The sequence below is a fragment of the Cololabis saira genome, chromosome 9 (assembly GCF_033807715.1).
Source record: "Cololabis saira isolate AMF1-May2022 chromosome 9, fColSai1.1, whole genome shotgun sequence".
Lineage (NCBI taxonomy): Eukaryota > Metazoa > Chordata > Actinopteri > Beloniformes > Belonidae > Cololabis > Cololabis saira.
In genome coordinates this window covers 1148191-1158366 of record NC_084595.1, presented here as the reverse complement: position 1 = coordinate 1158366, position 10176 = coordinate 1148191, and the positions used below count along the sequence as shown (strand labels likewise).

At 38.9% G+C, this 10176-nt stretch overlaps 2 protein-coding genes across 4 annotated transcripts in view; one reads left to right on the top strand and one right to left on the bottom strand.

Moving 5' to 3' along the window:
- Positions 1-2275, bottom strand: part of LOC133451347 (dematin-like) — a 31287-nt gene extending 29012 nt beyond the window's left edge. For all 3 annotated transcript variants that reach the window (XR_009783161.1, XR_009783162.1, XM_061730319.1), the window contains exon 1: positions 2149-2275. The gene's annotated coding sequence lies outside the window, so the exon portion shown is untranslated. The remainder of the gene's footprint in view (positions 1-2148) is intronic.
- A 3347-nt stretch (positions 2276-5622) lies between these two features.
- Positions 5623-10176, top strand: part of srp19 (signal recognition particle 19) — a 37171-nt gene continuing 32617 nt past the window's right edge. Inside the window, exons 1-3 of the mRNA XM_061729778.1 lie at positions 5623-5851; positions 6944-7019; positions 8392-8463. Of these exons, the coding sequence (XP_061585762.1) occupies positions 5814-5851; positions 6944-7019; positions 8392-8463 (186 nt within the window). The 5' untranslated portion in view covers positions 5623-5813. The remainder of the gene's footprint in view (positions 5852-6943; positions 7020-8391; positions 8464-10176) is intronic.

The following is a 10176-nucleotide window of genomic DNA, read 5'->3' as shown; positions in this document are numbered from 1 at the left end:
AATAAAAGTCAAGGACTCAAAACCGAGTCCGATGACTCCACCACGACTCTTTATGTCAAACCATTCAAACGTTATGGCAGAAAGTAGGAACTATCAAATATGGACCAATCAGATGAAGGGGGGGCGCGCTTTTTGGCGTCTAGCGTCGCCACGGTAACACTTTTGAAAGAGAAAAGTAATGCGTGTAGTCGCAGGATAGAGACGCATATTTTGATGTATAACACACCTGGGTGCACGTTACGGTTCGGGCCGAATTAACTGCCGAAGGAATGGCATAAATTGCGCCAAGATGACACGATTAATTCAAAATGTCCGACTTCCTGTTGGGTTTCGGGCATGACGCCAAGAGACTTTTCTTTAAGTTGTGACATGATACAGGTGTGTACCGATTTTCGTGCATGTACGTCAAACCGTATTGTGGGGCTTGAGGAACAAAGTTTTCTAGGGGGCGCTGTTGAGCCGTTAGGCCACGCCCCTTTTTGACACTATTAGAATACGTCATTTTTCGCCATGTGGGAGTGCGTAACAAGTTTCACAACTTTTCCAGTAAATTATGCGGCTCAAAAACGCAATTGTGTTGGGTTAAAATAATAATAATAGTTGTGATTTCAATACGGCTTCTGACAGCCTTGCTGCTGCTCGAGCCCTAATACATTTTATTTATAACGCACTTTATATTTGAAACAATCTCAAAGTGCTACGATAAAAACAGGTTTAAAAAGCAGCAAAAATAAGATAAAATTGCAAGAAAAAACAAAGTAAGACCATGGTCACCTGGACAATAACTTTAGGCAAACAAAGATATTTAGAGCAAAAACTGAGATAAAAAGAAGGAGCTTTGTGTTTTAAATCCTGTTCAGATGCAGAAAAACTGCAGTCGCTATAGGAGTAAAATAAAGATACAAGAACCTTCTGTCTAAAGATTCAGGAAGTCAGTGCACTGCAAAAACTCAAAATCTTAACAAGAATATTTCTCTTATTTCTAGTTTAAATGTCTCATTTTTAGTCAAAAAAATCTCATTACACTTAAAACAAGACTCATCACTGGAAAAAACAACAATTTTTCACCTGTTTCAAGTAAATTTTCACTTGAAATAAGTAGAAAAATCTGCCAGTGGAACAAGATTTTTTCACTTGTAATAAGAAGATAAATCTTGTCCCACTGGCAGATTTTCCTACTTATTTCAAGTGAAAATTTACTTGAAACAGGTGAAAATTGGCAAATAAGTTATTTTTCTGGCGATGACTCTAAATGTTGAAATAGCAGTAAAACTTTTGTTGTGCGAAAAAGTTGCAGGTTAAGAAGGTTTTTCCTGAACCGGGAAATTCACCTTCAGAATAAAGAATAATAAAATAAAATAAAATAATAAAATAATAATAAAGAAAAATAAAGAAAGAAAAATAATAAAAGAAAGAAGAAAAATAAGAAGAGAAGAGAATATATAGAATAAGAAAAAATAAATAAATAAAAATAAATAAATAAAAATAATAAAATAATAATAAAATTGTTTTAAGGGAAATTTGTTGACTAAAAATGAGACATTTTAGAAATAAGACAAATATTCCTGGTAAGATTTGGAGTTTTTGCAGTGTGATGTCACTCGTGTCTCGTGATGCTGATGCTTTTACACAAACCAAGTTCCTAACGGATAAATTAAGTTATTTGATTGATTGATCCCTGGATGAGAAGAGTCCCATCCAGGGATGAGAGGACCCCGGTCCTGGACGGGAGGACCCTGGTCCTGGAGCTGCTGTTAGGGCAGATGTTTGGAGGCAGATGAAGGGATGAAGAGGAGGAGGTGTGTTACATAAATACAACCATTTCCTTCTTAATCCTCCCTCCATCCTCCTCTCCTCTTCTGCCTCGTGCTACTTTGTTTTTCTGCAGCCTCTTACGTCACCACTTCATCTGTTTTCACATCATAACCAGAGCGGAGAACCAGGGCGGGGGGCGGCACCTGCGGCGGGACGCGGCCGGCCGAGGCGCCCCGCGGGCCGGCCGGAGGGGCCGCGGAGCCCCGGGGGAGCCGCCGCGGAGCTCCGGTGGGAGCTCCGCGGCGGCTCCCCCGGGGGCCCGCGGCAGGTGATCACCACCCCGCCCTTCACCCCCCCTTCACCACCCCAGCCCCCGCCAGGTGCGGCTCTTACCTGCGCGTTTCCGAGTCGGAGCGGCTCATAAACATCATAAACATCCAGCCGCGGATCAGCTGGCCCGCTGTGCAGCTCTGCAGCTCTGCAGCTCTGCAGATCCACATGTCCGTGTGTGTGACTGAGATAACAGCAGGGCCGGAGATAACAGCACCAGGGGGGGCCGGGGGGGGGGGGGGGGGGTGTTATCAGCTGGTAACTCCACCCCCCCCCCCCCGGATTAATCCATTCACCGCAGCAGCTGCGGGGGCTTCTAGGGGGGCCAGATGGAACCAGGGGCGCCTTCACAACTGTTCCATATACATGTGTATACATATATATATATATATATATATATATATATATATATATATATATATATAGAGAGAGAGAGAGAGAGAGAGAGAGAGAGAGAGAGAGAGAGAGAGAGAGAGAGAGAGAGAGAGAGAGAGAGAGAGAGAGAAATATATAAATATGGCACACAGCCTCAATGAGTTTTTTGTAAATGTAGGACCTGACCTTGCAAAAGAAATCCCTGACTCAGGTACATATGATGAATCCGTGGTAGAGAGGAATCATAACTCATTATTCCTACAAGCAGTGGATGAAAATGAAATTTTGAGTGTTGTTAAGAAGTGTAAGAATAAAGAGTCCACTGACTTAAATGATATTAATATGTCACTAGTTAAAAGGGTCATTGGGGGAATTTCAAAGCCATTAACATACATCTGTAACTTATCATTTCAAACTGGTTCATTCCCTCAAAAAATGAAAATAGCTAAAGTCATACCTCTGTACAAAGCTGGAAACAAGCATCAATTCACAAACTACAGACCTGTCTCCTTGTTACCACAATGCTCAAAAACTCTGGAAAAACTCTTTAACAACAGACTGGATTCATTTTTAGAGAAGAACAGAATACTTGTAGAGAATCAGTATGGGTTTCGATCAAACAGATCTACATCATTGGCACTAATAGAGGCAATAGAAGAAATAACAAATGCAATAGATCGCAAACAGTATGCCGTTGGGATATTCATTGATTTAAAAAAGGCTTTCGATACGATCAATCATGAAATACTAATCAAGAAACTGGAAAAATATGGCATCAGGGGAATAGTGTTGGATTGGGTGAAAAGTTATTTAAGCGGGAGACAGCAGTTTGTGAGATTGGGTGACTGTGTTTCTCCATGCTTGGACATTGCATGTGGGGTACCCCAGGGGTCAGTTTTGGGCCCTAAATTTTTCATTTTGTACATCAATGATATATGTCAGATCTCTAAGTTATTGCATTTTGTGTTATTTGCAGACGACACTAATATTTTTTGTTCCGGGGATAATTTACAAAAGCTACAAGAGGATATTACCATAGAAATGAACAAACTGAAAGAATGGTTAGACAGAAACAGATTATCATTAAATTTGAGTAAGACTAAAATAATGTTGTTTGGCAATTATACATTAAATACTAAGGTATTAATAAAAATAGATGGAGTTGAAATAGAAAGAGTTAATGAAATAACATTTTTGGGAGTAATCATAGATGATAAAATCAACTGGAAATCACACATCAAACATGTACAAAGTAAAGTCTCAAGAACCATTGCCATTATAAATAAAGTTAAAAAGGTCTTGGATCAGAAATCACTCCACACTCTTTATTGTTCCCTGGTCTCACCATATTTTCAATACTGTGCAGAAATCTGGGGCAACAATTACAAAACATCTCTACAGCCATTAACCATAATGCAAAAAAGAGCAATAAGAATAATCCACAATGCTGACTACAAGGAACACACAAACCCATTATTCCTGAAGTCCAAAATACTCAAATTTATGGATATTGTGGGCTATCAAACAGCGCAAATAATGTTCAAAGCAAAAAATGATCTGTTACCAACAAATATACAGAAATTATTTAGTATTCATGAGGGAAGATATGGTTTAAGGGGCAAAAGTAATTTTAATGTCACATTAATACGCACAAACAGGAAAGGTTTTTGTGTTTCAGTCAGCGGGGTGAGGCTATGGAACAAGTTTTAATGGAATTAAAGCAATGTCCAAATATTAAACCGTTTAAAATAAAATACAAAGATATTATTTTTCAGAGGTAATAAAATACAAAGATATTATTTTTCAGAGGTAATAAAATACAAAGATATTATTTTTCAGAGGTACAGGGATGAGCAAAATGCTTGGGTGCAATGATACAGTGTTTATTTTTTATTTATCTATTTTTATCCTTATTTTCTTACACTAGTCAGTAGCTTATGTTGCTACAATGTTTTTATTGTCTTGTTTTGATTGTTTTTTTGTTTTTTTTTATTATTTTATTTTTATTTTTTTATTATGTTTGCATAATGTTATGTTCGCATGTGTTATCTAGTCATATTTAAGGAGAGGGGGTGAGAGTTTATAAGTTTTACTTCTTCTCACTCCCTTTCGAATATGTACTTTGTTATGTCTCATGTTAAGACGATTGTCTTATTTTCTTTCTTTTTTTATATGATTCATATTCGAAATAAACACTACTACTACTACTACTACTACTATATTTAGGTTATATTGAGTTTATATTTACAGGTATTTAGAGGTTATATTAAGGTTATATTTAGGTTATATTTAGGTTATATTAAGGTTATATTTAGGTTATATTTAGGTTATATTAAGGTTATATTTAGGTTATATTTAGGTTATATTAAGGTTATATTAAGGTTATATTAAGGTTATATTAAGGTTATATTAAGGTTATATTAAGGTTATATTAAGGTTATATTAAGGTTATATTAAGGTTATATTGAGGTTATATTGAGGTTATATTAAGGTTATATTAAGGTTATATTAAGGTTATATTGAGGTTATATTGAGGTTATATTAAGGTTATATTAAGGTTATATTAAGGTTATATTAAGGTTATATTAAGGTTATATTAAGGTTATATTAAGGTTATATTAAGGTTATATTAAGGTTATATTGAGGTTATATTGAGGTTATATTAAGGTTATATTAAGGTTATATTAAGGTTATATTGAGGTTATATTTAGGTTATATTTAGGTTATATTAAGGTTATATTTAGGTTATATTTAGGTTATATTAAGGTTATATTAAGGTTATATTAAGGTTATATTAAGGTTATATTAAGGTTATATTAAGGTTATATTAAGGTTATATTAAGGTTATATTAAGGTTATATTAAGGTTATATTGAGGTTATATTGAGGTTATATTAAGGTTATATTAAGGTTATATTAAGGTTATATTGAGGTTATATTTAGGTTATATTAAGGTTATATTAAGGTTATATTAAGGTTATATTAAGGTTATATTTAGGTTATATTAAGGTTATATTAAGGTTATATTAAGGTTATATTAAGGTTATATTAAGGTTATATTAAGGTTATATTGAGGTTATATTAAGCTTATATTAAGGTTATATTGAGTTTACCTGTACAGGTGTGATGCTCTTTCCCGCCAGCAGGGGCCGGAAGCGAGCTACCGTGACGTCACCCCTCCACCGTAGAAGAAGAATCTCTTCTCTCCTCGTTTCTGCTGAAACTGAGTTTAAACTGAGTTTACAGCAGTTTGTGAGGAATAATTAACTACATTTACATCCAGGTCGTGGTATATCGACTCCTTTAACCCTCTGGCTCTGTGTCCGGCCCGGTCCGGCTCGGTTCGGCCCAGTTATGGCTCATCTGACCCAAAACCCCGCTGATAAAGAGAGGTGAGCTAACGCGGCTAACGCTGATTTATGGTTCTGCGTTACATCGACGTAGACCCTACTGCGTAGGGTACGTGTCGACGCGTAGGCTACGGCGCAGTTTCTGCGTCGATGTAACGCGGAACCATAAATCAGCCTTATTCCTGCCGAAATACGTTTGTTTTTAATAACGATATTTTAAATGGTAATGTTATTGATGATGTTTTCAATAGTAATGTTTTTAATAATGATATTTTTAATAATAATGTTTTTAATAACGATGTTTTCAATAGTAAGGATTTTAATAGTAATGTTTAATCTAAAGCAGGACTCCTAACTGCAGCTGTTTGACTCTCAGCTGAAATCTCTCTTTATAAAAGTCGTTTAAAATCATTAGAAACGTGAGTTTTATTAAAAGCAGCAGATTCAACATGTGGCTTTAGATTGTAAATGTTTGTGAGCAGGATATTAGTAGAAAACAGAAGCTAATTTAAACACTTATGTTCCGATTTAAACACTTATGTGAGTTCTGGCGGAGCGTGATTGGCTGTTTAAACGTGACGTGTCACTTCCGGGTTCTTCAGGGTCCTAGTGGGAGTCATGTTAGGATCCTGGAGGGTTTAGGGTCCAGGTCCTGGTCTGGGGGGACCAGGACTAACGTGGTTCTGTGTTCCAGGTTCATCTGCATTTATCCCGTCTACATCAACAGGTCCAGGTCCTGGTCCCCCCAGACCTGGTTCAGTACCTGGACCTGGTCTGGGTCTGGGGGGTCCAGACCTAGACCTGGACCTGGTTCAGGACCTGGTCTAGGTCTAACGTGGTTCTGTGTTCCAGGTTCATCTGCATTTATCCCGTCTACATCAACAGGTCCTGGACCTGGTCTAGGTCTAGGACCTGGACCAGGACCAGGACCCCCCAGACCTAGACCAGGTCCTAGTCCAGGTCCAGGACCAGGTCTAACGTGGTTCTGTGTTCCAGGTTCATCTGCATTTATCCCGTCTACATCAACAGGTCCAGGTCCTGGTCCTGGTCTAGGTCTAGGACCAGGTCCAGGACCCCCCAGACCTAGACCAGGTCCTGAACCAGGACCAGGTCTAACGTGGTTCTCTGTTCCAGGTTCATCTGCATTTATCCCGTCTACATCAACAGTAAGAAAACTCTGGCTGAAGGAAGAAGAATCCCCTCAGAGAAGGTTAGTGATTATTGATTATCCCTGATCAATACTAGTGATTATTGATCAGGAGGATCCCTCAGAGAAGGTTAGTGATCAATATTAGTGATTATTGATCAGTTATTGATCAGGAGGATCCCTCAGAGAAGGTTAGTGGTCAATATTAGTGATTATTGATCAGTTATTGATCAGGAGGATCCCCTCAGAGAAGGTTAGTGATCAATACTAGTGATTATTGATCAGGAGGATCCCTCAGAGAAGGTTAGTGGTCAATATTAGTGATTATTGATCAGTTATTGATCAGGAGGATCCCCTCAGAGAAGGTTAGTGATCAATACTAGTGATTATTGATCAGGAGGATCCCTCAGAGAAGGTTAGTGATCAATACTAGTGATTATTGATCAGGAGGATCCCCTCAGAGAAGGTTAGTGATCAATACTAGTGATTATTGATCAGGAGGATCCCTCAGAGAAGGTTAGTGGTCAATATTAGTGATTATTGATCAGTTATTGATCAGGAGGATCCCTCAGAGAAGGTTAGTGATCAATATTAGTGATTATTGATCAGTTATTGATCAGGAGGATCCCTCAGAGAAGGTTAGTGGTCAATATTAGTGATTATTGATCACTTATTGATCAGGAGGATCCCTCAGAGAAGGTTAGTGATCAATAATAACGATACACTTCTAAAATAATGAGGCGGTGTTTCTATGATACTTTGAGCCAAATAAAAGCAACAGTAGATTTAAAACATTTAAAACAGGGATTACCAAAGGCCTAACTACCTACTATTCTTCTGTCCTTACCTGCCATTGTTTATGTAATAATTGCTCGGGGGTCATGTTCTGGGTATGGGTCTCTGTAAAGCGTCTAGAGACAACTCTGTTGTATTAGACGCTATATAAATAAAATTGAATTGAATTGAATTGAATTGTCCTTAAGGGAGAATTTCAAAGTTCTGAATCGTTCAGAGATCCCGGTCTGGGAAGAGAGGATTATTTAGATACAAGTGACACAAGAAGCGCTAAAGTCCCAGCCTTAATTATATTTTTACATTCAAACTATTAATGCTAATGCTAATGTTAATGCTTGTTTCTCCAGGCGGTGGAGAATCCGTCCTGATCATTGATCATTGATCATTGATGATTGATGATTGATCTTTGTCTCCAGGCGGTGGACAATCCGTCCTGATCATTGATCATTGATCATGTATAATTGATGATTGATGATTGATGATTGATCTTGTGTCTCCAGGCGGTGGAGAATCCGTCCTGATCATGTGATCATTGATCATTGATCATTGATCATTGATGATTGATCTTTGTCTCCAGGCGGTGGAGAATCCGTCCTGATCATGTCTGATCATTGATCATTGATTGATCTTGTGTCTCCAGGCGGTGGAGAATCCGTCGTGTGCTGAGATCAGAGATGTGTTGACGGCTGCAGGAATGAACGTCTACGTGGAGGTGAAGGAGAAATATACACACTCTACACTCTACACACACTCATATACACACACTACACACACACTACACATATATACACACACTAACACTAACACAAACACAAACAGCAGGAATGAACGTCTACGTGGAGGTGAAGGAGAAACACATATATACACTCTACACACACTCATATACACACTACACACACTAACACACACTATACACTAACACAAACAGCAGGAATGAACGTCTACGTGGAGGTGAAGGAGAAACACACTCATATACACACTACACACACTCATATACACACTACACACCCTCACACACACTATACACTAACACAAACAGCAGGAATGAACGTCTACGTGGAGGTGAAGGAGAAACACACTCATATACACACTACACACTAACACACTCTACATTAGGGCTGAACGATTAATTGCATTAGTGATAATATCGTGATGTGATAAAACAAGATTTAAAGGCTGCGATTTGACCAGATCACGTGACCTGGTCACGTTGCCGGCAGCAATATAAAGTCAACAGTGCCGCGTGTACCGGTAACCTAAATCTACCGCGGCCTCAGCGTTAGGGCTCGGCCAGGCAGGGCTTTATAAATATATGGGCTTTATAAAAGTATTAAATATATGAGCGTGGAGTCGGCGAGGAGCTGCACGCGGTGACGAGCACGAGCCGGGCGCACAGTGAGTCGCTGTGAAGCCTGAATTATGGTCTGCGTTAAATCGACGCAGAGCGTACGGCGTAGGTTACGTGGTACACGCACCTCCGCGTAACCTACGGCGTAGCTCTGTGTCGATTTAACGCGTACCATAATTCAGGCTCATTGCTGGTTGGTTTTTTTTTAACTCTGAGCTTTGTTGGTTTGTTTGCTGGTTGTTTTTTTTTTTTTTAACTCTGAGCTTTGTTGGTTTGTTTGCTGGTGTTTTTTTTCTCTCTGTGATTTTTGAGTTATTTGTGAAGAAGTTCTGAGTTCTCTGTGAGGAAGGTTTTTTGTTCCCTGTGGGAGTTTTTCTGTGTTTTTCTATTAAACTACGCCTTGTTTTGGCTAAAGTTTAACCCGGTTTGGTGTCGTGTGATTGGGTTCAGAGAGAACGACCCGAAACACTCGTGTGCAGACGTGTTAAAGCCACAGATTTGAACAGGACCTTGAAAAAAATAATCTCATATTAAATCGCAATATTGAGGAAAAAAATCGCAATTACATTATTTTCAAAAATGGTTCAGCCCTAGAAAACACACTCATATATACTCTACACACATACATGTACACCAGTGGTTCTTAACCTGGGTTCGATCGAACCCTAGGTTGATCCAGGACCAAACTTGTTAAGGAGCATCAAACTCACTCTTATCTACGCGGAAATTAACGCTAAAATATAAAGCAGGCGTCCCAAAGTGTGATCTATGGTGAAATAGGAAACTGATGATGTGTACGCGAGTAGGCTGTTCCCACTCCACTTCTGCAGCGCAGCTTTAGCCCCGCCCCCTGCAGGCGTCAACAGTACCCGCCGCTTTCAGTGTGAATCCACCAAGCGGCGAGATGCTGGCGTCGGGACGCCCGTGACGCTTTCAGTGTGAACGCAGGGTTAGTGGGCACAGTAATTGAAAGCGTCCTGCTCTGGGATTTCCTACTGGTCCGCTTTGAGGTGAAAAAAAAATCATATTTAATTTTTTACTAAAGAAGGGTTCGGTGAATGAGCATATGAAACTGGT